This window comes from Sminthopsis crassicaudata, chromosome 2 (assembly GCF_048593235.1).
Source record: "Sminthopsis crassicaudata isolate SCR6 chromosome 2, ASM4859323v1, whole genome shotgun sequence".
Classification (NCBI taxonomy): Eukaryota; Metazoa; Chordata; class Mammalia; order Dasyuromorphia; family Dasyuridae; genus Sminthopsis; species Sminthopsis crassicaudata.
The window spans coordinates 539574050-539599865 of record NC_133618.1 but is presented as its reverse complement, the minus strand read 5'-3'; the positions used below and the strand labels follow the sequence as shown (position 1 = coordinate 539599865).

The 25816-nt window shown below is 36.5% G+C and overlaps 1 protein-coding gene across 2 annotated transcripts in view; it reads left to right on the top strand.

Annotated features, from left to right (window-relative positions):
• MAP2K1 (mitogen-activated protein kinase kinase 1) overlaps window positions 1-25816 on the top strand; it is a 101956-nt gene that overhangs the window by 30408 nt on the left and 45732 nt on the right. For both annotated transcript variants that reach the window (XR_012486955.1, XM_074294747.1), the window contains exons 2-5: window positions 13262-13472; window positions 15517-15663; window positions 22693-22770; window positions 23348-23399. Coding sequence is in view for 1 of the 2 variants with exons in the window: in XM_074294747.1 (XP_074150848.1) it covers window positions 13262-13472; window positions 15517-15663; window positions 22693-22770; window positions 23348-23399 (488 nt within the window). In the remaining variant the exon portion in view is untranslated. The remainder of the gene's footprint in view (window positions 1-13261; window positions 13473-15516; window positions 15664-22692; window positions 22771-23347; window positions 23400-25816) is intronic.

Sequence of the window (25816 nt, the reverse complement as noted above, 5' to 3'; positions counted from 1 at the left end):
AGCTACACCCAGAAAAGGGACACTGGGAAATGAGTGTAAACTGAGAGCATTGTTTTTTTTTGTGTTTTGTTTTGTTTTGTTTCTCTTCCCAGATTATTTTTACCTTGCGAATACAATCCTTCCTTTTCAACAACAACAAAATTCGGTTCTGCACATATATATTGTACCTAGGATATACTATAAGATATTTAATATGTATGGGAATGCCTGCCATCTAGGGGAGGGGGTGGAGGGAAGGAGGGGAAAAACTCGGAACAGAAGGGAGTACAAGGGATAATGTTGTAAAAAAAAAAATGTACTGTCAAAGAAAATGTTATAATTATTAAAAATTAATTTTAAAAATAGTTAAAAAAAAAAGAATATGTCAAATCTGGTATTTGAAGTCCTTCACAGTTTGATTCCAAACTACCTTTTCAAACTTCTCTCTCACTGCACGCTCATCCACAAGTGTATTCTATTTGCCTGTCTCTCCTTTAGATACTCATTCACTGTCCTCTGAACAAGGGCTTGTGCTTTCTCTCACTGCTTTTGGTTATGACATTCTTCCTAATTCAGAATTCTCTCTTCATCTAAATCTTGTATATCCTTAAAAGTCCAACCTACATTGTATAGAATCTCTGAGGCCTTTCCAGAACTACCCAGCCCCCCAGTGATCACTGTATCATTGTCTGTATTGTTCAGTTTGTTCCGAACTACCTTGTATTAATCAATATAATCAATACAGTACTAGAGGCTATCAGGGCTTAAGGATCTTAGAAGTCATCTGATCCAGTTCCCTCATCCTACAGTTAAAGAAGTAACAGTTCAGGAATCCTGAAGTAACTTCATGCTTACACAGAGCAGAGGCAGGGTTAGAGCCCATGTCTCTGGATTGCTCGATTCCAGTGTTCTTTACTACCACAATATCACTTTTCTTATCTGTTGTAGATGGACTTTTTATCTCTCTCTAGGTCAGCTGGAAACATATTGAGGTCATATGTCTTCCACTGTTTTGGATATTCTTCATAGCACTACATTTCCTGTGGTAGATAGATTTTGTTTTGTCCAGTTTAACACACTTGCCTATTGTAGGTGTTCAGATATTTGTGGAAGACTTCAAAGAGTTAATGATCTTCCTAAAGCACCCTCATTTGCTCCTAGGAAGTAGCTTATAAGACAGGATGTGGCTGACCATTGAGTAAATGAGAACTGTTCCCCTCTGGAAGAAAAGGAAGTAGGTGGAGAGAAGTGAAGATTTTATTCTGCCCCAAAATCTTTTCATCAGCTGCTTAAAGACTTTCCATAATTTTTTAGTAATTTGGAATATTATGGTTATTTTGACTTTTAGTGATGGAAGTTTAAAAAAAAAAGCAGGGGGGAAATTCTGCATATATTTTTATATTGGTAACTTTAGGATAAATCTGGAATGAGGTTTTGAAATGCTGTATACTTTGATCTTGATCATTAACTTATTGAGTTATTTTAGATTACTTAATATTACTTTACTAGCTATCTTCCCCATTTTTCCTGCATTTGGACAATTTTTTAAAATCCTTGTGCATAAATTGGTAAGACAAATTCCTGTATTGGTCATATCCAAAAATGTCTGTCTCATTCAGCATTTTAAGTTCATCCTTATTGAGGCAGGAAGTGGATAGCATAGTTTTATTTTAGTCCTTTGACAAGATAATTTATCATTGTGTTGATCAAGCTTCCAAATACTACAGCTTCAACGTGGTTTTTTTTTTTTTTTTTTTAATAAGTTGTTATAATTGAACAGATTATTTTCCTGCTTTCTGGAAGTAGCTAGGTAGCATGCTACATAGAATAGTAACCCTATGGTTACCATTAGAATCAGGAGCACTGGAATTATATAGGCCTTCCTCATACTCTTATACTATAGCTGTGTGACTAGGCAAATCACTTAACCTCTTTTGGCCTCAATTTCCTCATCTGTAAAATGGGGATAAAAATAGCACCTGCCTCATAGGGTTATGAGATTTAAATGAGGTGATATATGTAAAGTTCTTGTAAACTTTATATCACTGTAAAAATGCTACCTCTCATCAGCATTGAGTTCTTAGATTACTCTGTATCAGTTTATAGAGCTCTTCACAGTTTCTGCTGAAACTGTCCATTTTGCTACTTTTTATGGTGTAATAATTCCTATTATATTCATATTATCATAATTTAGTCCTAAATATTTTTGTTCTCATAGATTCTTCTCCTTCTTTGCTCTCTTTGTAGTATATTGCAGGGCCCAACAAATCCATCCACAGTTTAGTAACTTGAGGCATAGTTCCAAATAATTTTCCAGAATAGTTGGACCAGTTTTCAGCCAATTTACCAATGATTTATTTATAGTGCCTATTTCTCTACAATCCCTTCAACATTTGTCATTTTCCTCTTTTGTTACTTTTGCCAGTTTGGTGAGTGTAAGAGAGAGCCTCAGTTGCTTTAAAAAAATGTGGTTTTCTCTAATTATGAGTGATTTGGAATCTTCTTTCTTATGGTTTTTATAGCTTTCATTTCTTCCTTTGAAACTGTTCATAACTTTTGACCATTTATCTTTTGAAAAATGGTCTTATGAGATCTTTTCAGAGAAACTTGATTTTCCCAATCACTTTTTTCCATATAATTTTAACTATTTGTTTTCTTTGTGTAAAAACTTTAAAATTTTATATATCAAAATTGATCTTTTTTTTTTTTTTTTCTTTCTGTGATTCTCTCTATCCTTTGGGCATGAACTCTTCTAGATCTGAAAAGTAATTAATTCCTCCTTTACTTTTCTAATTTGCTTATCATGTCTTAAGTTGCATACCCATTTGAGATTTCCTTGGTATAAAGTGAGTATACTGATTTGTACCAATTTTCTTCTAGCTGTTAGTGCCCTTTCTCTCCCCCCTACCCCCCAGTGAATCATTGCAACAGGAACTTTTTATGTTTATTGAACACTTTGCTATTGTTTTCATTTGCTTCTATATATTATGGTCCTAATTGGTTCCATTGATCAATCTGTTTTTCTTAACCATCACCAAAGAGTTTTGATGATTTTATTGCTTTGTAGTATAGTTTAAGATCTGACGATACTAGGCCTGCTTTTTTCTTACTTTGCTTCATTATGGTTACATTTCTTTAAAGCACTTTCTTATCCATTTTCTTATTAGAACCCCTCAACAATCTGCCGTTAAAAGTTTATCCTCATTTTGAAGATGATAAAACTGAATACCAGTGACTTGCTCATGGTGTCTCAGCAAGTTAGGGGCAAGTAGATAGTAGATTACAAAACAGCTTTCCTGACTCTTAGAATAATGTTTTTCAGTGCCTCCAGGTAAGTATTAGGCATGTTATCATAAAGCAAATTTAATGGCCAATATGCAAATAGAAATTTCTCAGGGATATAATTTTTGTGTATAAATTTACAGGAGGACTAAAATATAATTTAGTGGTATGTGGGACGGGTGCTTAGATCCCTTACCCAAATTGACTACTCAGAGGCATCTTCATATACAAAGAAGCATTTATTTGGTCCTTGCAAGGAGAGGCCTAAGCACACCAGCTGAGCAGACATAGAGCCTGTCAGCTCCCATCTTTCCAGCATTGTGCCTAGTCTTAGCAAGCTGGGAATAGTGAATTTTGTTTAAATTGCAAAAGACCCAAGTCTTTTCATTGAATGGACCGAAAAAACGTCGATCAATGGTTAACAGTGTTGTCTACTTTCTGTGATCATGTCACTAAATGAAGCTTAGACCTAGGTTCTGACCTTTCCTGCTCCACAGCCCTCTGGGAATAGGGATCCTGCAAGTTAGGCTTAGGGACAGGCCTAATCAATTTCATAGACTTTTTGAGAAATCTTCACCTGGGCCCATTCACCTGAGCTTCCATATTAGTGGAAAAACTTACCATTTGGAATATCCGTACATATGTAGAATTGATATATTGATAACATGAAGCTAATTGCTATTTGGAAATCAGTTTTGCCAAATGAGTAATTGTAGAGGGCCACAACTCTGAAAAGGTATACTTAAGATTCAGTATGATTGGTGAGATAATGATTCTCTATCTATGTAATCGCTCTAGTTAAGTACATAATATGCTGTGGTGATATAATGCTACTATAGATAGCACTTGCACAGTTGAACATGCTCAGTGTGGTTGCACATGCTCAGTGTGATGTTGTGACATAATCGCAGTGGAGTATTTAAAAGAAGTCTCAGACACAGAAGACTCTCTCAGCCACAAATGCAAGAGAAGATGTCAAATTCCAGACTCCATCTTTGACCATCCATGTGGCCCTCCTGCCTCCTTCACTCCTCCCACTAAGACCAAGGACTCGAGCTGATCCTGAGGTTCTCCAGAGAACTAGCCCAGACTTCAGTAATATAGCTCAGCCTGAAAATAAAGATGTGACTTAATGACATTGTAGATTGGATTATTGTGTCAAAGACTTCTAGAGGAAATTTTTGCCACTTTTACTAAAAGAGTGAAACATTCATAAAGAAGTTTCTCAGTGAGCCAAGCAAGTTTTCAGGCTGCATCACTCACTGCTCAACACTTTATTCAAAGGAACAGATTCTCCCATGTGTCTAAAACATACCCAGAATCCTTTTTTATAAAGGATTTATATCCTTTTTCCAAATGAAATCTTATATGCTATGATGCCCAATTGGTTTCCTTACTAATTCATTACAAGATTTAGCTCAAGAATTACAAGCTTAAAATTGATCTTAGTTGAACTGGGAAACACTGCCCACTTTTTTACAAGACAGTATGTAACAGGGCCAGCTAGTGGCACAGAGGCTAGAGCCCTGGGCTTGTAATTGGAAAGACTAATCTTCCTGAACTCAAAACTGGCCCTAGACACTTAGTATCTGTATGAGCTTGGGCAAGTCACTTAACTCTGTGTGCTTTAGTTTTCTCGTTTAAAAATGAATGGGAGAAGAAAAAAAAGACACATTTAGGGAACAGCAAGGAGGCCAATTTGGTTGGAACAGGGAGTGTATGAAAAAGAATAAGGTGAAAATAAGTCTGGAAAGAGAAACTGGAACCAGATTGTAAAGATTTTTTTAATGCTGGAGAAACTGAGGCAAAATAGAGATTAGAGAGTATTTAATAATTTATTAAAATAATTTATTTACTGGGACCAAATGGATCCGTGGTTTGGTTCCAGGACTGAATAAAACTATTGTCTCCAAGAATCTAGCCAACAATGTGAGTTTTTAATGAGTTATATACCTGGCTCAGACTCGGGGTAGACTGAGGCAGGGGCCAAGGCAGGGTGCTGAGAGCTGGAAAGGGACTCAGAAGGGTGTGAGCCTCAGAAGATGGGTATGACAATAGGGAGAGGCATCTTGATAAGAAGGTATCTGATATTCTGATAGCCTGGGATGGGGAGAGGCATTCTGATATTCTAAAACATAAGATCTTTTATCCTTATAAAATATTCTGATAAAGCGGGAGGAGAGGTTTTGCAGGACAATTATAAACTGAGGCAGAACACTTAGAGAAACTGAGTCTAGACTGGGTCAAGATAATGAAACTGAGTCAGGACAATAAAACAGAACTATGGCATAACACTAGGATGACGAGTTTATAATTTATCATTGAAGTAAAAGGGAGCCACTGGAGAATTTTTAATCTGGTATAACCTGTTGTACTTTAAATATTATCTTGATTGCTCTATTGACAAATTGGAAAAGGGAAAGATTAGAAGCTGAAAGAATATTAAAAGACAAATTGGAACGATATCATGGAAGATAGTATTGACAAGGTACAGAAACTAATTGGATGTGGAAATTGAACAAGAATGAGTCCCAGTTTATGAATTTGAATGATTGGTGATGTCCTTAACAGAAGTAGGAAAATTTAGAAAAGGGACAGACAAGGATTAGGAGTAAAGATTATGACTTTATTTTAGACGAATTAAGTTCAAAAAGTTGAGGTTGAGTACAGGATGAGATGTCTAGGAAACATTTGGTGTCACAAGACTGAAAATAGGAGAGAGAGAGTAGAGTTGGATATGTACAGTTTTGAATCATCTAAGTAAATGTAGTTATTGTGAACTAGTGGGAGCCAGTAATATCTTTTAGCTTTGCCTTTCTTATTAGGAGTCCTTTGAATGAAAAAGCATTCATTAATTACTTATTAGGTTGCCTGTTGTTTTTGACCCCATTTGGGGTTTTCTTGATAAGAGATACTAGAGTGGTTGGCCATTTCCTTCCCCATCTCATTTTACCAGTGAGGAAACTGAGGCAAAGAAGGTGAAGTGACTTATTCAGCATCAGAGTAAGTATCTGAGGCCATATTTGAACTCAGGAAGAAGAGTCTTACTCCAGGCCTGGCGCTCCATGCACTGAGCCACTAACCCACTCCATTTTGGTACTTACCAGCATATTAAAAATTGGGGATACAAAAACAAAAAGCAAGAAGGTCCTGTAGACCATACCTGTTGGGCCTTGATAGTTATTTTAATCAGGCAGTTTACTATGATTTTGAATAGAATTGAAGGTTAATTGACATATCTATTCCAGGAACGGTAGAGTTGATTTATTATTCCCAGAGCAGAAGCTAAGGGGGGAAGTATGTACAAAGGTCATAAATAGGGAAATAGGAGTTGTGCTGAGGGGTAGGGTCTAGAGTCTTAGATTATAATGAATTCTTAACAACCTGGAGGAGGGAAGCTGGAGAATTAGGTGAGAGGCAAAACACAACAGTGTGGCTGAAAGGTGGCTTAAATATACCTGTTCTTTTGGGTTTAGAATAACTATATTCTGTTTGAATTGGCAATTTTATTAGGAGTTTGAGACCCTAGTTGTAAAAACCTAAATTGCTTTAGAATTGTAGTGCTGGAAAAGACTGAAAATAGTCCCCTTGGACAACAGAGAAGTTGTCAGTTAAGAAATTAATTCAGGCTGTCCCCTGGAAGGTCAAATACTGAAGCTGAATCTTAAATACTTTGGCTGCATAATGAGAAGGAAAGATTGAAAGGAGAGAGAGACAGACAGACAGACAGAGAGGACACAGGATGAGATGGACAGATGTGTCATAGAAGGAAAGAACATGAACTTGGACGGACTTCAGGAGATAGTGGAGAATAGAAGGACTTGGTGTACTGTGTTCCATGGGGTTGGTCATAAAGAGTTGGACATGAATAACAAAATTATGATGATAATACTGTAATAACCTGGTCCCATTTAACAGTCTTGGTGAAAAAGAACTGATTCAACCAACAATGTGTTAGAGCAAAATACTTAATTGAGGCACAGTTTTTGCCTTTCTGGTGCTTGTAACTAGTAGAACTGATAAATTCCTTTATTTAAAGGTATTAGCTAGTATGATTATGTATTTATTAACCCTCTCAAAGAAGAGGTGTTAGAACTGGCTTGGTTTGTTTCTTCAAAACGTTATCACGTTTACACTTGATGCCATATCACAAGAGTTATCTTCCTTCAGGTAGCCAATCCTTTGCTTTCCATTCCTGTAATGGAATTCCAGTATTATGAAGATCCTTTTCCCCGTTTCAAGGAGTACAACATTTTAGATTATTTTATAGGAGTGGGTGGCTATGATTAATTCAAATCATTCAGAAGATTCCTGTTTAGTGAGGCTGATTCTTTGTAAATACATGTAGCAAAAGAATTTAGCATGATTTGAAGGTCCTTGTTTTTAGTTCAAGAAATAACTTTTCCATAGGATTCTGCATGTAAGGATGAGAAACTGTGGCCCAGTAAGAAGTGACTTAGCTAAGGTCTTAGAGTTAGTCAGCAAGCATTTTTATATTAAGAGTTTACTAAACCTAGTCCAAAATGCTGGAAATACAAATAGCAAAAAGAAAAAAATAGCAAAAATACAAAAGCAAAAAGAAAGATAGGTCTTGCCCTCAAAGAACTTAGCTTGAGTGGAGAAATACTATATGGAAAGGAAGGTGGAGTGGGGAGGAGACAGACCCACACCTAATGCTGAGAGAGAAGGCCTTCAATTCGACCTGGAGGAGAGGGAAGGTGGGCTGCCTAGCTAGAGGTTTGGAGAGGAGCCGTCTGCTGGCAGGGAGGGAGGCCTGCTTCTGGGGCAGAGGGCCCAGAGAGAGACTGACAAAACTGAATCTCTAGGGTTAACCTCAGTGTAATTTTCATGTTGTTTTAGTAACTTGCTCAAATTTAAATAAAAGCCATGAGTAACCATCTAACCTAGCTCTCTTCTCATAAATATATACCCTTTTTTTACTGTCAGCCTGCATACTTGTTTCCAAATTATAAAGTTCTCATTCCCTTGAGGACTTTTCTAAGCTACTAGACATTGACAGGTCATGTCAGCAAGCATTTATTAGATTTCTACAATGTGCTAGGCACTGTGCTAAATTCTGGGAAATTTAAAGAAAGGGGGGAAAAAACCCTGCTCTAAAGAATGCAATCTAACGAAGAGAGCGACGAAACAGTGACATGGACATGGAAACAAAATATACGCAGAATAAATTGAAGATAAACTTAGAAGGAAGGCATTAAGATTAAAATCATTTAGTCAGGCAATAAACTTTTATTAAGTACCCACTAACTGCCAGGCACTGTATTAAGCCTTTAGGATGCAAAAAAAGGCAAGAGGCTCTGCCCAGCTTTCCCAGAAGCTCACAGTTAAGGGGAAGACAACAAACAAATAAATATATACAAATTATATACTGGTTAAATAGGAAATAATTAAAATAGTGAAGGCCCTGGAACTAAGAGAGATTTGGGGAAGACTTCCTGTAGAAAGTGGAATTTTAATTGGCATTTAAAGGAATCAAGAGGAGGGAGAGAGCATTCCAGGCATGGAGGATGGTCAGAGACAGTGGCCTTGGAGCCAAGAGATGGAATGCCTTTCTTGGAACATCTGAGTAGCTAATGTTACTGATTTGAGAGTGGGAAATTAGGGTTGAGAAGACTGGGTTGAAAAGCAAAAGGGGGCTAGGTTTGGGAGGGCTTTGAATTCCAAACTGAGGGTTTTGTTTTTGATCCTGGAACTGATAGTTCCTCATCTTTCTTGGTATTATTCAACACTCTTGACCACCTTCTTCTCCTGGATAATACTTTGTCCTCTCTGAGTTTTATGAAGGATCTCAGTTCCCCAATCTATCCAGTCTCTTCTTTTCAATATCTGTTTATGTCCAGCTCAGCCCAGTGCACATAATATGATCTTAGTAAATACCTATTGGTTGATTTCACCACTTAACCAGCCTACCTCTTTTTCTGATTATAAATTGCCTAGATACTTTTTTTATTTCCTTTTTTTGTGTTCTGTTCCATCAGTTCATACTTCTTTCTCCTTTTGGAGAACAGAGTATGGAAAGATATTTATTCACCTTGCTAAAATTTTAGCACAGCCACTTTCACATTTGAGTCTACTTTGCTACCTTTTTTTTTTTTTTGCATGACTTTGACAGTGGTTTGGTTGCTCATGCAAATCATGCCTTTGGCCGCCTACTTTTCTCCTCCAAGTTGACAGGTGTGTAGGTGCTCACAAAAGCATCATTGTCACTGTTCCCAAAAACAATTTTTAAACCTACCTCTGGGACTGATGATAAGTATGAAAGATTAAAGCTTTTCCTCTGGAATTTGTGAAATTGAACCATTCCAGATGAAACATAATGCCTGGAAAGGAAAAGCATACCTGAAACTACTCTGCAAATATATAAAGGCCAAATAATATCTAATGCCTGTTGTTGGCGGGTTCTGGGGCATTCCTAGTTCTGTAAAGTTAACTCTAGACTCAGCCTAATATATCATTAAAATAGATGAAATTCATGTAATGTGAATTGAGGGGAGATGGACAGGACCTTTTTGCTGGAAATATTAACTTGCACTTATTTTCCTACTTTTGTAGCTTCACTGGAAAATAAGTAACTGCTATTATATTGGGCAAATTGCTGAGGTTGGAAGGTTACCTTACCCCAAAGTTTGGGGTCATTGACTGGTGTTATAAAGTGTCTCCAAAGAATTTATAGGCTTGAACCCATTTCAAGACAAGGGGCAAAGTTTATTGTAATTGTAGTGCCATTACAAAGTGGGCTGAAATTAGTAGAGAAACAGAAGCAAGGAGACACATTTATATAATTTTCTATCATTGACATGCTAATTCCATGGACTATATATAGGTAGGGTGGAGAAGTGGTCTCCAGAATTTGTTTCTCACTGACCAACAGATTATCTGACAGTCAGAAATGAACTGAGGAGTGGTCTGCTCACTATTGTTTCTGGAGTTTGATCTGAGGCCAGAAGGTGTCTGCTGAGTGGTCTATTTTGAATCAGACAGATTATCAGAACAATAGCATTCTTAGGTTGGGGGTAGGCTTGGTCAAAGCCCACAAAGGATATACACAGGATAAATTGAAAATAAGAAGGAAGGCATTAAGATTAAAATCATTTAGTTTGGAATCAGATTGCTAGAACAGAATCCCCCCCTCCAAAAAAAAATCAGGGGAACACAAAATCATAGTATATCAAAGTAATTGACCTCTCTAGATCTCAAATTATAAATCAGGGAGTTTAAGTTAAATGACCTTCTTTCCTTAATTTTTTTTTTTCTTTTTCAGTGTGATGATTCTTAAATTTCTCTGCATCTTTCCATTCTCAAGCAATTTATATTTTTCATACCATTAGGTAATTTACTACTAGGTCCAAAGGAAAGGATGATTTGGATTTGCTCCAACTGGGCAGCATCTGGCAACCAGCCAGAGCCTATTTGCGGTTAGTGGGGTTGGAAAGCACCATTGTTATGCTTGTCTCATTAATTATTAACACATTGGGTATTCATTTTCATTTCTACCTCAAGCATTTATTTGACTAGGTTTTGAGAACTCTATGTGGTCACCTGGTTGCAGATGTCTTTGGGGTGTGGCAGAAAGAGCTCTGGGCTGAAAGTTCCTTGCACTGGATTCTAAAAGACCCAACGGTACAATTCATTGTGACCCAGGTAGACTATTTCCCTTTTGGGTCTCAAGAGATGAAGACCACAGAGAGCCCTTGCAGAGCTGATATTTTTTATATGTTATGTCTCTATGGAATCCATTAGCTGTAAAGGAAAGATTATAGATGAGGTGGAGCGTTCAGGCTTAGCAGATGGAAGAGAGATGTGTCTATGTTCATAGCATCCACCTTTTTCCATTCGTTTCACTTTGTCTTTGGTGTTTTCAGAGCCCAAATGACAGCTTTTGGGTTTTTTCCTCCAATCTCCTAGTTTGAGTATATAATTTTCTTGTATCTAAGTGAACTGTGTTTACTGCAAGGCAGCCACGTGCATAATTTGTGCTAACAATGGTCTATTTTATCTATGTTGTGGTGAACATGATAGAACTGGCCACAGCTGTTCTCTGGAGAAGAGGTAGATGTGGGTGTACACTGGGGGAGAGAGAGAGAAAGAGAGGGAGGTGGGGGGAGGATGAATGAGAATAGGAGGGTGTTACCGTACATTTTCTCTTATGTGTTTATCTGCCCATTTCACCTGGGACTGTGGACTCTTGCGGAGCCTGAGGGCTAGTGAAAATGGGTGAGAGAAAGAGAGGGAAGACAACTATAGAGTTTGGTCAGGTATTTGGGATATGGAAGGGAAGGTAGATCAAGAATTAAAGTCAGTAATTTGGGGTTAGTTGAGTAAAAGGGACTTAAAGGCCATTTTATTATAGAAACTTTCCTATGCAGGGAGTATCTTGTTTTTGTTTTTTCTTTGGAAAATTTACTGTTTCCTGGATTAGATTTTTAAATTTTCAAATATGTTAATCAGTTCAGTAGCTTCTATATCTATTTAGTAAAGATGATGGTGTTCCTTTACAGTAATATAATGATTTGCCTTTTCAGAATGTGATTTTTATCTATATTCTTATTTGCTTCTCATCATAACCCAGTGAAGATATATTGTCCCCATTTTGCAAATGAAGAAACTGAGAGATGTGCAGTGACTAGAAATCATAGATTTAAAAGGGGGGAGGGGTTTAATGACCCTCTAGCTCTTTAACAGATGAAGAAGTTTCCAGAAAAAATTGACTTGCTCATGGTTTTGTAGTTAATACCCAGTGTAATGACTAAAATCCATGTACCCCAACTCTTGGTCTATTTTTTTTTTGTTTTGTTTTTTTCATTATAGTATCCTCCCCCCATACATTTCCAAAAGTGCCCTGATTATTCTACCTGTCTGTCTCAGCTGTACAGGAGAAGAAAATGAAGGGAGGAAGGGAGATAGTAGGGAGGAAAACATATAAAGCTCAGGTCCAACTTTTTCTACCTAACAGTGGTATAATCACTTTCCCTTGATCTTTGCAAATGTTCTCAGCCAGAACAATGATTAAATTAGAATTTGTTCTTCCTTATCAGACATGCCAAGTATGGAGTTGGGGCAACACCATAATGAATGATTTTGAACTGCTCTGAGTCATTATTAATTTATGTCTGGAATATATCAGTACCAAGAACTCTCAGGGAGTTGTTTTTAACTTTGTATAAGAACAGTTGCTTTCTTTGCAAGAAGTACATAATCTCTTTCTCACTTGGCTGTTGGTAGTGTTACTTTGATCATTTTCCCATTTACTAGTTTTATTGAGCATTTCTTTCAGCAGTTGTCTATAAAAATCTGACTTTCCAGGTGGCCTTGCTGAAGTTTCCACAGTAACTATCACACAACTAGTTGTAATTTAAAAGTTGTCTGTTTGATGAGTTTTTCAAAACATTGTGATGGACTTCTTTTGAGGGTAGGGTCTGAAAAAAAATGGAACAAAGTGCACACTTTCTGAGCCCACGGAGCACACACATATACTTAGCATACATCCTAGACATATTGTGAAGTCTTCCAATTGATTCCAACTGACCCTTCAGAGTTTTGTTTAACCACCACCCACTTAGATACGCAGGGAGGAAAGGAGTAAAATCAACATTGCTTTAACCTTTATAATAGAGGTTCTATCATTTTGTCCAATGCTCTTTATACAAATATGATACAGGTCCCAGGCATTGCTCTCAGCCTTGATGACTAGAATCTTAATATGTCAGAACTGAATGGCATTATAAGTATCATTTACTCTGACCTCCTTGTTCTACAGGGCTCCCAGGGCTGAAGTGACTTATCTGGGGTCACTAATAGCAGAGACTAGAGTTGAATCCTAGTCTCCTGCCTCTGAGGGGAGGTCTTTTTCCTGTGCTATTCTATTTCCTCTACCTAAGAGATGGGACCTGTGGTTGATTTCAGTTTATTTTCCAATAAGGCTAATGGGCTGTCCCACTGGAAGAGTTCTCACTATGTATGTCTGTCTCTTGTGGGGCAGGACCAACCTCGAGGCACTGCAGAAGAAGCTGGAAGAATTAGAACTTGATGAACAGCAGCGCAAGCGTCTGGAGGCTTTTCTCACCCAGAAACAGAAAGTGGGTGAGCTGAAGGATGATGACTTTGAGAAGATCAGTGAACTGGGAGCTGGGAATGGTGGTGTGGTGTTCAAAGTTTCCCACAAACCCTCTGGCCTAATTATGGCAAGGAAGGTAAGTTTAGTGGCTTCCTGAGCCAGAGGCACTTAAAAATTCTTATTCAGCTTGTTATCCTTCTGTGAAACCTTTTTGATCTTGTGGTAATGCCCTCTTCCCCCCAAACCTCCAGGCTAGATGTCGCATAATACTTTGGCACTTTTTTATGCACATAGCAATAATATAAAATACATGATATCTGTGTATCATTTTCCCCAATTCTAACCTTTATGTGGACAGGGGACATGTCTTAACTTACTTTTGTATATGAGGGGATTTAAGCTTAGAGATTTAGCTGGCTCCACTCTAGGCCATTCCATCCTTTGATCTTCCCGGAAACTTTATTGGTAAAGAGGGATTATAATAGAAAACAGACTAGATTAGGATTTTTAGTCATGGCTGTGGTATTAATTACAACACATCACGTGAGTGCGTAGGATTATTTCTGCACATATACTTAATGCATATTTTGGTTAAATTGAATTAGATCTATTCTCTGCTTTCTTTCATCCTACTTTTGTAGTCTGTTTATTGTGAGGGGCAGACTTCATTTAATTTAGTTGCTATTGCCCATTCTAGGAGTCCTTTTCAGGCATTATGCACATTATATCTATATGAGTATTCCAGAAACATAGATTTTATAATTCTTCCCTAACTAAAATAGAAATACTTAATACATAAAAAACTAGCCTCTGGCAGCTTTTCATTTTCTCCAGAAGAAAGCCCATATTACTTTGCTTTTTGAGATCCTTCCCAATATGGCTTCATTTTATATTGTATAACCATACCTCTCATTGCTCCCCAACAAAGCCTCTACTTCAGCAAGGTTAAACTTTTCACTGTTTCTCAAATATATCATATTCACTACTGTCTCTGTGCCTTTAATCATGTCATTTCCTAAATCTAAAAGGTTGAGATAATTCTTAGCCTCCTTCAGGAAATTCAAAGATGGTTTTAGCTCCCATTGTTTACCTTTCTGTGGATTTTTATAATACTGTTTTCCCCATTCATTTTATATTTAACTAATAGTAAGAGATAATGTATGATTACCTATTTTCATGTATGTGTTTGTCTCTAGCTAAACTGAAAGCTAGTGGAGGACAGGGACTACATTTTGTATGTCTTTAGTTTCCTCCCCAGCACATGCCTAAAAGCATGTTCTCCTCATTTGTTAAATGAATGTCTATTGAATGGATTTAAATATTTGAATGGTGTTTGTTTGTTTGTTTGTTTGTTTGTTTGTTTTCTAAGGCAAGTGAGGTTAAGTGATTTGCCCAGGATCGCATAGCTAGGAAGTGTTAAGTGTCTAAGGCCAGATCTGAACTCCTACTGACTTCAGGGCTGGTACTCTATCCACTGCACTATCAAGCTGCCCCAAATATTTGAGTTTTTAAAGCAAAAGAAAAGTTGCTAACAAGGAAGTTGGGCAGTTCTCGCATTTTCTATAGTAGAGGGTAAAGTCATTGTGTGGCCTAGAACAAATCCTAACAAAGTATTCTCAGTCCAAAGGGAAATCCCAGAGAACTTGTATCCATCTAGTCAGAGAGGTTCCATATTCCCCTTGCCTTATCCAAACAAATGAAGTGCTCCCCAGCTGTATCAAGTAAATACTTGTATTTCCATGTTTCTTGGGAGAGGTTATCTTCAGCCCCTTTCTAGCCTCCCCCCACTCCATCTTGGCCCAGATTCGCAGAACATAATAGTACAGCCTTTACTTAGTGCTTAATAGTCACAAACATAAGTCTTCGCGTTCTGTGCTTTAGTATTTGGTGCTTTGGGTGGGTGAACATTTATGAAAACTTGTCTCTTTCTGTTTTCCTTTTTTTTTTCTTTTCTTTTTCTGAGGCTGGGGTTAAGTGACTTGCCCAGGGTCACACAGCTAGGAAGTGTTAAGTGTCTTAGACCAGATTTGAACTCGGGTCCTCCTGAATTCAAGGCTGGTGCTCTATCCACTGCGCCACCTAGCTGCCCCTGTTTTCCTTTTTTTTAAACAAAATTTTCTTCCTATTAAAAAGCTTTACCAGTTATGAAGGTGATTCCAAGTTGTCATTGTTCTTAACAGCTAATTCATCTGGAGATCAAGCCAGCAATTCGGAACCAGATTATACGGGAACTGCAAGTCCTGCACGAGTGCAACTCTCCATATATTGTGGGGTTTTATGGGGCCTTTTACAGTGATGGGGAGATCAGTATCTGCATGGAGCATATGGTAAGTGGGGCTGACTTCTCCGAAAGACTAGTGGGCCAACTCTAGTTAAGTCACTGGCCTGGGAGGAGTTGGGCTCTTTGCTGTCTACATGTTATTGCTCTCACCATTGGTAAGAGACGGATGAATCATCAAAGTTTTCATCAATGTCCTCTCCTTTGCTCTCATTCTATCCCAACAAATATAAGAAAAGTTGACATAATGAATATTTGGGAAAATCAGCAGCAAATAGTTTCTGATGCCTTCTTTTACTATTTTTCACTGTCTCTATTTCCCCTTAATTATATTTGAGCTAGCACTGACCCAGGGGAAGAAGTTTCCAGATCACTAAGGTGTGGAGAGATCCTCCTCTCCGGTCAATGTTGTAGTTTTGGTGTGTGTGTGTGTGTGTGTGTGTGTGTGTGTGTGTTTTGTGTGTTTTTTTTTTTTTTTTTTTTTTTTTTTTTAATTTTCCCATTATCTTAAATGATCAAGATGTGCTGTATGGCTTCTTCCAGACATCTGTCAGCTTTTGTTGGTGCCATATGGAATGTAGAATCTAGAAGCATTTTCTGTGTGCCTCCAGGTTATTCAGAATACTCTCTCTTGCTTATCCAGGAGAGAAGTAGTTTTCTGTGGAAATAGACCCTTAGTTCAAGAGTCATTGTACAACCCATTCCTTCATCCCCCCCCAGTAATAAAACAGTCCTTTATGGAAAGCATGTAAGCACACTTCTATTTTACCCTGAAGTGATGATGATTATTATTATTTTTAATCATCCAGCTGGACCTTAGCCTCCCCTTGGGATGGTGGAGGGAATGTGAATCATTTCTTGTCCTTTTGGTTTTTTTACACACTTCTGTGTAATCTTCAAAATTTTCAACCCTGGCATGTAAATTTTGGATGTAAATGTGTGAATGGCAAATGAAAACTAGAAACTGAAGTAGAAGGAAGGTGATGATCATGAGGTGGAGAGAAGACAAGCAAAAGCAACCTTCCTTCCCTTTAGGTTCTGCTGGGAAAAGTGTAATGACCAGGGATTTGAACCCATCTGGATCTCTTGACTTTAGTCCTCTAGCATATAAAATGAGAAAATTGGGCTTGATAATTCTGGTTCTGAAAGTCACTATTTCTAAAACTAGGGTTATGATACTCCACTGTACTCCAACCTGCTCAGCCCAAGTGATATGTTAGTTGAGCCAACCACATTTCAGGAAGAATAGTGATAAGTTAAGTGAGAGGGGAATTTCTGGTTCACATGACCAGAAAGATACCTGACTAGACATTTTCTCTGGTACTCGGCACTTCTCAGGCTTCTCCAAAGTAGCACTTCTGTAGAAGAGATAAAGCAACTTCATATTTCCTTATTTTTTAGGACAACAACAGTAACAAATAGGTTAATGAGGTTATAGTCTAATGAATAAACATCAGAAAAGGCTAATTCCCAATTTCTAGCTTACTCTATTCAATGTTTTGAGCTAGATGTTGAAGAGGAGACAAAAAAAAACAAGAAATGATAATTATAGTCAAGATACTTAACATTTGTTGTGTAGAGCAGGGTTTTGCAACTTAGGGCCCAGAAACTTGTTTTTTTTTTTTTAAAACATTTTGATAACTGAATTTCAATGTAGTTTCCTCTTTTATCTTATGTATTTTATTTTATACATTTAAAAAAATATTCTGGAAGTGATTCTTTGGCTTTTGATTAACTACTTTAGAGGTTTGGAGTTTGCAAAGAGATTTATATATATTATTTTTTTTATTTTTACAGCAGTCCTATGAGATGTGGGTGCTGTTTTTATTCCCATTTTACATAAGGAAATTAAGATTAAGAGAGGTTGTGACCCAGTTGTCCAGGGTTTTGTTGTTCAGTTGTTTTTCAGTTGTGTCTGACTCTCTCTCTTGCCCCATTGTTTTCTTGGCAGAGATTCTGAAGTGGTTTGCCATTTCCTTCTCCAGCTCATTTTATAGATAAAGAACTGAGGCAAACAGGGTCACTCAGTTAAAAAGTTTAATTGTTTAAGTGATAATTTTAAATCAAGTCTGCTATATCTACTCTTCCACCTACCTATTTGAGTGAGATTTGATTCCTTTCCTTATAGAATTTACAGTCTAATTATAGCTTCTTTTGTGACTGCTCACTGAAGTCAGTTTTTTTAATATTTCAAAATCAACCATTGGAGGCTTTGCTAAAGTCATGACATCTGAACCATAATAGCTAATGATGATAATAACTAGCATTTACTACTAAGCATTGTGCTAAGAAGTTTCTAATTATCTTATTTGATCCTTACAACAATTCTGGGAAGTACTTGAGTGATCTGAGACAAACAGACCTTTTTCCTACATACGTGGAATATTTGATTTTATGCTTTTTCTTGAGAATCTCAGAAATAATCCTTGTGAATAATCTCTGGTCCTCTTTATTCTAAAACAGAAATGTCCTCAAAAGTTAAGAATGTGACCAAACATCAAGAACTTGTAGTTGCCTTTAGCTATAAATTTGTTTTTAAGTCCTTCCAGTCCAAGTCCAGAACTTGGCTAATGAATATCTTTCAGTGCTTCAAAGCCTTGCTGGAGTGGTAAAACTGGGACTCATCTTATGAGTAGATACTTCTATTGTAAGAGTTTTTGAACTAATATTTTCATAAAGCATTTACTTCTTTTATAGAACCTTCACAAAGGCACTATTAACTTAGATTATAATTAGTTGCTAAAAATAAGTATAATTTAGGCAGTTTTATTCTACTCAGCAAAGTCCTTAGCAACAGTGATATAGAATTTGAAAGGTGGGAAGTTTAGTATAGTTAGTACTTGATTCTCACTGTAACTTATCCAGTAAATCTTTTTTTTTTTTTTTTTTTTTTTTTTTTTTTTAATTTTGTTTTGACCTTTCATTTTGATCTATTTTCTATTAGAGGAACTTAGATAGCTTAGTGGATAGGGTGCTGGACCTAGAATGAGGGAGACACTCAAGTTTAAATCCCTTCAACTGTAAAATGGGAATAATAATTAGCATCTATCTTCCTGGATTGTGGTGAGAATCAAATTATATAATATTTATAAAATGCTTTGCACAGTGCCTGGTACATAGAAGGTACTTAAATTTTCCCTCCTTCTCTCCGTTTCTTCTTTCCTTCCTCCTTTCCTTCCTCCCTCCCTTCATTTTTCCTTCCCTCCCTCCCTCCCTTCCCCTTTCCCTCCTTCTTTTCTTCCCTCTTTCTCTTCCTTCTCTTCCTTCCTCCCTTCCTTTTCTCTCCCTCCTTTCTTTTCTTCCTCCCTCCTTTCCTCCCTCTTTCCTTTATTTCCTTCCTCCCTCTGTTCCTCTCTCCCTCCTTCCCTCCATTTCTTCTTTCCTTGTCATTTACCCAGAAAAGAATTAAGGAAAGAATGGCAATATATATTTTTAATTAAAAAATACTTTTTAGATAATGATAAATGTTGGAGGGGATATGGGGAAAGTGGGGGCACTGAATGCATTGTTGGTGGAGTTGTGAACTGATCCAATCATTCTGGAGATTGATTTGCAGCTATGTTCAAAGGGCTATCAGACTTTTGATCCCGAAGTTCCACTACTGGGTCATTATCCCAAAGAAATTATTAAAGGGGGAAAAAGGACCCCACATGTGCAAAAATGGTTGTAGCAGCTCTTTTTGTGGTGGGAAAGAACTAGAAATTGAGTGGATGCCCATCACTTAGGGAATGACTGAATAAATTGTGGTAGTTGAAAGTATTGGAGTATTCTATAAGAAATGATCAGCCTGTTGACTGATTTATATATATGTATATAAAACTTTGTTATTTTCTACATAACAACTGTCCTCTACCTCCTATTTTTCATGCTTCTCCACAAAATAGGAAATAAAAGATCCTCCTTATGTCAAATAAGTATATTAAAGAAAAACAATTCTCTATGTTGGTTACATCCAAAAATATATATCTCATTCTGCAGTTTGCATTTATCACACTTCTGTCAGTCTATAATGAAGATTATTGATTTCATTAATTAGTATTTTTAAGTCTTTCAATGTTGTTGTTGTTTTTAATATAAATTATAGATTATTCTCTTGGTTCTATTAATTTCATTCTGTTATTTCATACGATCTTCCCAGGAGTCTTTGAACCTATTTCTTTCATTCTTTCTTTTACCTGTTACATTTATATGTCATAATTTATTCAGGCCTTTCCCCCAATTTTCCCAATTCTTTGCTACACTAAAAGGTAATGCAATAAATATTTCTGTACATATTGGTTACTTTCCCTTTTTGTCTTTGACCTTTGGGGTATAATATAAATCTAGTAGTGCCATTATTGGGTCAAAGGATATAAGCAATTTAGTGATTTTTTAAGTATAATTCTAAATTGTATTCTAGAATAGTCGGAACATTTCACAGGTCCACCAACATTGGCCAAGTGTCCATTTTCATGCTTTTTGTGGGGGGGATGGGATCATCTTTATCAATCTAATGTGAGGTTTCAGAGTTGTTTTAATTTCCATTTAATAATTTAGAGCATTTTAATCTATTTATTTACTCATCCTTTCATTCATTCATTCATTCACTGTTGAGGCAATTGGGGTAAAGTGACTTGCCCAGGGGCACACAGCTAAAAAGTGTTAAGTGTCTGAGGTCGGATTTGAATTCAGGTCCTTCTGACTTCAGGGTGCTCTTATCCACTTCACCACCTAGCTGCCCCTAGAGCTTTTCTGTATGGTTGATAACTGAGTCTTAGGTTTCTGTTTATTTTTCTACCAATATGAGTGTTTTATTTATTTTTTTAAGTAGTTATCTATTTTATCTGCATTTTCCATTTTGTTGGTGTGTAACTGAAGAAAATAATTTTTGATAATTTCCTTTATTTCTTTTTTACTTATGAATTTTTATTTTTGAGACTTAGTGTTCTGTTTTCCATTAAATAAAAAATCAGATTAGCATTTGTCAAGAAATCAACCCTTGATTTTATTTACCAATTCATTGGATTATTTTGTGTTATCATCTCTTCTTTGATTTGCTTGTTAAAATAATTTTTATATGTAATTTAAAATATTTATAAAGATTAAAAGATCAAAAACAAAAAATGAAGTAGATATAAACCTACGAGGATACATGGGTATGCCCAGCACAGGCATCTTCTGTGTGTGAATAATCTACAACAGGTAATTGCTATTTGACTACATTGTGAATCTAGAACATGACATAAGTAGAAAGAAAAAAGTATTGAGTTTTTTCTATGGATAAAGACGGATATTCTACGGATAAAGATGGATAAAGACATACAATTTAAATTTGTCTCCTTGGCTTCTTTTAGCTGCTTCTCTCTTACCTCTTCCCTCTAATCTCTGCTCTATGTATTTGTACAAGCTCCTCCTACCCTAGCAAAAGTTGATCAAGAAGTGCCATCCCTCCTCATTAGCACAAATGTTCAAAAATTGGCTGTTTGCTATACTGGAATTTAAGCCAGGACATCTTTCAAAAATCAGAATTTTAATGCTAAGTTTGCCCTTTGTTGTGGTTTTATGATTACCAAGAGTGCTTAAACGGAATGAACAAAAAATAGTTGATTTTTACATTTACTTGACAATTTCTCCATTCACAAATGAGGCTGTATATAGTATGGCTCTGTAGTCATCTTGTTATTAATCATTATCTTTATGTGAGATAGATAGATCTAGGTAAATAGATATCCTATCCCTTTTTTTGTAGCCTGACTTTTTTGAGTCTTGTTTTCCATGTTTGTCCCTTGGAGGATTTCCTGCTATTGCTCCTTTTTCCTCCCACAGTGTCAGAGGTGGGGCTCAAACCCTTCTCACCTGTCTTTCCTACTTATATGACCTGGGTCCTAAAGCTCCACTTCTCTTTCTTGTCTCATTAAACACTGCCTGTTTTTAATTTGGTTAAGTTTTTGAAGTTCTTCAGCTTTTTCTGTAACATTACTCACTGGGTGTGCGTGAAAATCCTGAAAAATAGTTGGTGCCTGGTCTTCCCATAGGGAAGAACCGAGATTATATAACTGGGTGTGTGAGTAAGGACAGTGTATGCTGGGTCTTTTGATCTGGCTCCTTGACTAGGGACCAGCAACTTGGAGTTTCTTGTTATCTGAAGAGTTCTTGTTTGGGGGGGTGGGGAGAAGGGAGTCTCTAATTTCAAGATCTCTTTGTTGCAAGGAAATACTATAAGCTCCTGCAGGCATGGAATTGAGATTTATGTATTATTGTAAGCCTGATATTTAGTATAATGCCCCATATGTGTGGTTCAGTTGTTAATGATGAAAACTGACTCATTGATCATGTTAAAGCTTCAAGAAATTAATGTCATCTTTAAGAATTGTGTTTGTTTCTTAGGATCATTTTGCAAATGGTGGTTGTTTGGAATTAAATAGGTTTATTGTCACTGTATAAATAATTAGTTACACCAAAAGTCAAATGAGTCTGAATATGTTTATGAATTGGCACCCACTAAAATTTCAAGCTAAAAAGATAGAAGATAATTTGATACTTGGCATTATTCTTTGTGAAATTTTTCTCTGGACCTCATTAATTATGATAAAAGAATGAAGATTGTTATCTTCTGTTAATATTTTAGACTTCAAATCAATGCAGCTCCTTTGAGTCTAAATTAATCCTTATTTTATGATAACTCATTATAAGATGAATCATTTATTCTGTGATAAATCATCAGCTCTCACTTTTCCTATATGGTTTTCTCTGACCACCCTAGTTCAAAGCAATCTTTTCATTTTTTTGCATACTTCAAGCATGTATCATTTGGTGGCTTCTGATTCATGAAGTCTTATTATTGTTTAAATGTTTCATGTATGTCATATAGCCTTCATAAGATGGTTAAGTTCATGACAAAAGAGACAGTCTTGTTTATATTTCTCTGTCTATGAGTTACTGACCCATTTAGTACATTTTGTTGGGTGTCTGATCAATTGAAGTGAACAGACAGGAGATTGGTTTTCATTTAAAAGGAATGTTTCTTTTGCATTTAGTTCAATATCTTTGAAACATAGTTGGACACAAAAATCACTAAATACTGTCATTTTATTCTTAGGATGGAGGATCTTTGGACCAGGTCCTTAAGAAGGCTGGAAGAATTCCCGAGCAAATTTTAGGGAAAGTTAGCATTGCTGTAAGTATTTGTCTTCCCTGCAATTTTGCTTAAGGTAGTAAATAAAGACAAGGAAGAATGTAGGAGCTCTCAGTTAAAAAGTGTGTGTGTGCGTGTGTGTATGTGTATTTCTTTCTCTCTTTTCTTATGTCTCTCCCTTTTTTAAACTTGTGTGGTGAAAATAAAAATGAATTCTCTTTCTAAAGATAAATTACAGAAATGCTTTTTAGTCTGACCATACTTTTAAGATAAGAGAGAATGTATTTTCTGTATGCTTTCTTTTTTGGTGTATTCATTTATTCCTTTGGCTTAGTTGTTATCTTAATTCAGTTGACTCTATCTTCAGTTTCCCCTCATCTGATATTTCTAGCTGCCCCCTTGATAGCTCCACTTGGATGTCAACATGTGACTTGCATCCGGCAAACCATCACACCTTTGTCCTTTTCTCCCTATTTCCTTCTATTGTTTATCATCTTTGCTTAATATTGTATTGCTAGATAACATCTCTTATTTAAATTTAATGGTACTGAATTTATATTTGTGGATTTTTGTGCTTATTTGACTTTCAACATAAATATCCATATTTCTTCTCTACTAGGTAATAAAGGGTCTTACATATCTGAGGGAGAAGCATAAGATAATGCATAGAGGTAAGGGTTTATTTTTTGAAAAATACATTGCTTTGATTTCTAGTTTGATTTTTTTTCCTTCTGGTTGAGACAGTTTATCAGAGGAATATATTGTAATCTTTTTTAGATATTGATACCTGTGAATTTTATGGTACATGAAGGAGAAGTAGGAGAAGAGGGGAGAACTATCTGTGTTCAACCAGCAATATTACATATTTCTGTCTCTAGCAATATTACATACTTATAAATACTTAAACTGCCCTTATCCTTTCTTTAATGAAAAGGCAGTGAGGAAACCCATGATATTACCACATGTGAGTGTCACAATATGTTGTTTGGGAAATATATTCCAGTATTGTGCTAATAAAGTAGACTAGAGTTATAGGTTCAATCTGTGTATCATCCAGTTAGCTTTCTCTATTCCATGGTCTAGATTGTATCTCTCCTTTAGCCAGCTGTCTTGCAAATGCATATGTCACTGGTCATGATGGGGACAAGGGAGAAAAAACATGTGTGCCTTAGGCTAGGTAGATACTTCCTATTGAAAGAAAAAGAAAGATTTTACTGACTTGGAAGCTGGAGATAAAGCAAAGTACAGTGGAATTCCAGTTCTCTTTTGAGGGCCTTAATACCTACCCTATTACTGGTATCTGATTAGGTTATACTTCATTTCTCCTCAAATCCTATTTCATATGTTTAAAGTAATAGCATCACTTTTCCAGAAAGGGAAATAGAATCTTAGTGTTGAAAACCTGGGAAGTCATTTATGCCAAACCCTTTGTAAAGCTGACTATCCTGTAATACTTGCCTTGGCAAATGGCCATCTAGCTTCTTCTTGATGGAGAAACTGAGGCAAAGAATTCAACTATTGTAGTAAGATAATCTATTCCAAAGTCCTTGGCTTTGTCAAATGGTTCAGCATTGAAAATGATTGTGTTTTTATTTATTTATCCATATTAATGTAACCATTGTACTATAAAATAAAGACCATAGGACCTTTAACTGATTCACTAAATCACCTGATACTTCCCACATATATTCTTTCCCTGATATAGTGAAGCTTTCTGAGAGCAAAGACTGTATTAAGTTTTATTTTGTATCCTAGACTTAGCACTTTGCATAGAAAATACTTAATGTTTTCATTCATGCAATCCTTTATTGGTCAGTCAACAAATAGTTAACTGTGTGCCAGGGACTGTACTAGTACAAATACAAACAACAAAAAAGATAGTGGCTGCCCTTAGGGAGCTTACATTCTAAAGGTAGCTAGAAAATTGGGGAAGTGTGGTTGGAATTTTTGCCACAGAAAGAAATGAAGCTAGCTGGCCTTGGCACACTCCTTAAATAGAGGTCTGGGGGGAGGTATCTGATCAGAGTGGGGACTTCAGAGGTATGAATTCTAGGCCTAAATGATGATTTTCCAGGATGAAGACGTTTCCAATTATTAAAATGATCTCGGGTTGAATTGAAGTCTGCCCTTCTATCCTTGTAGGTCCTTTAGCCCTAGTTCTACCCTCTAGAATCCAAACTCTAGTTCCCATAGCTTTTAAATTGCATACCTTATTAGCAAACAATTTTTAGCATGGATATCCCGCTAGTTTTACTTATTTTATAAGTTATTTACATATAATACTAACTAATAATTACATACATGAAACTTACACAAACAAAATAGAAAATTTAACAGATGAAAGAATATTTTGAAAATAGTATTAATGGTACAGCAGCCTTTTTCTTAATAAAATATTTATCATATTTTAGTGAGAATAGTATGATAAAATATGCTTCATTTTTTAAAATCTTTGTTTAATATTTGCATATAGCAATTCATAGGTTAAGGATTTTTGGTTTTTTTGTGTTTTGTTTTTTGTAGGCAATTGGGGTTAAGTGACTTGCCCAGGGTCACACAGCTAGGAAGTGTTAAGTGTCTGAGAGCAGATTTGAACTCGGGTCCTCCTGACTTCAGGGCTGGTGCTCTATCCACTGTACCACCTAGCTGCTCCCAGACATTAAGTTTTAAGTTCAATATATTTTGATACTTCATTTTAATGACTGGCATATAAAAAAGATACCTTATAGAACAGTTTCAGTTGAGAAGTCATAGATGAGGAGAAAATTAAGGGCCTGGAACCTTGGGAGAGTGGTAGAATCTTCCATTAAACTGGATATTTGGAGGGAGGGCTAATCTAATGAGATCTGTAGTGTAGACCCAATCCATCCATATCTGCTCATTCTGTGCTGGTCAGTTACTTCTCTCCACTGAAGAATAAAAGGGAAGGAAGGATGAGATCTTCTGCCTAGTGACATAGTGCCTGCCTGCACAAAGGCCTCCTATAGCAGCCATGAGGGGATACGGGCGTAAGTAGGCTACAGGGAATTGAGCTTTTTTAATCTGGGCCTACGTTCATAACCCTCCTGAAGGGCCAGCGTTGGAAGTA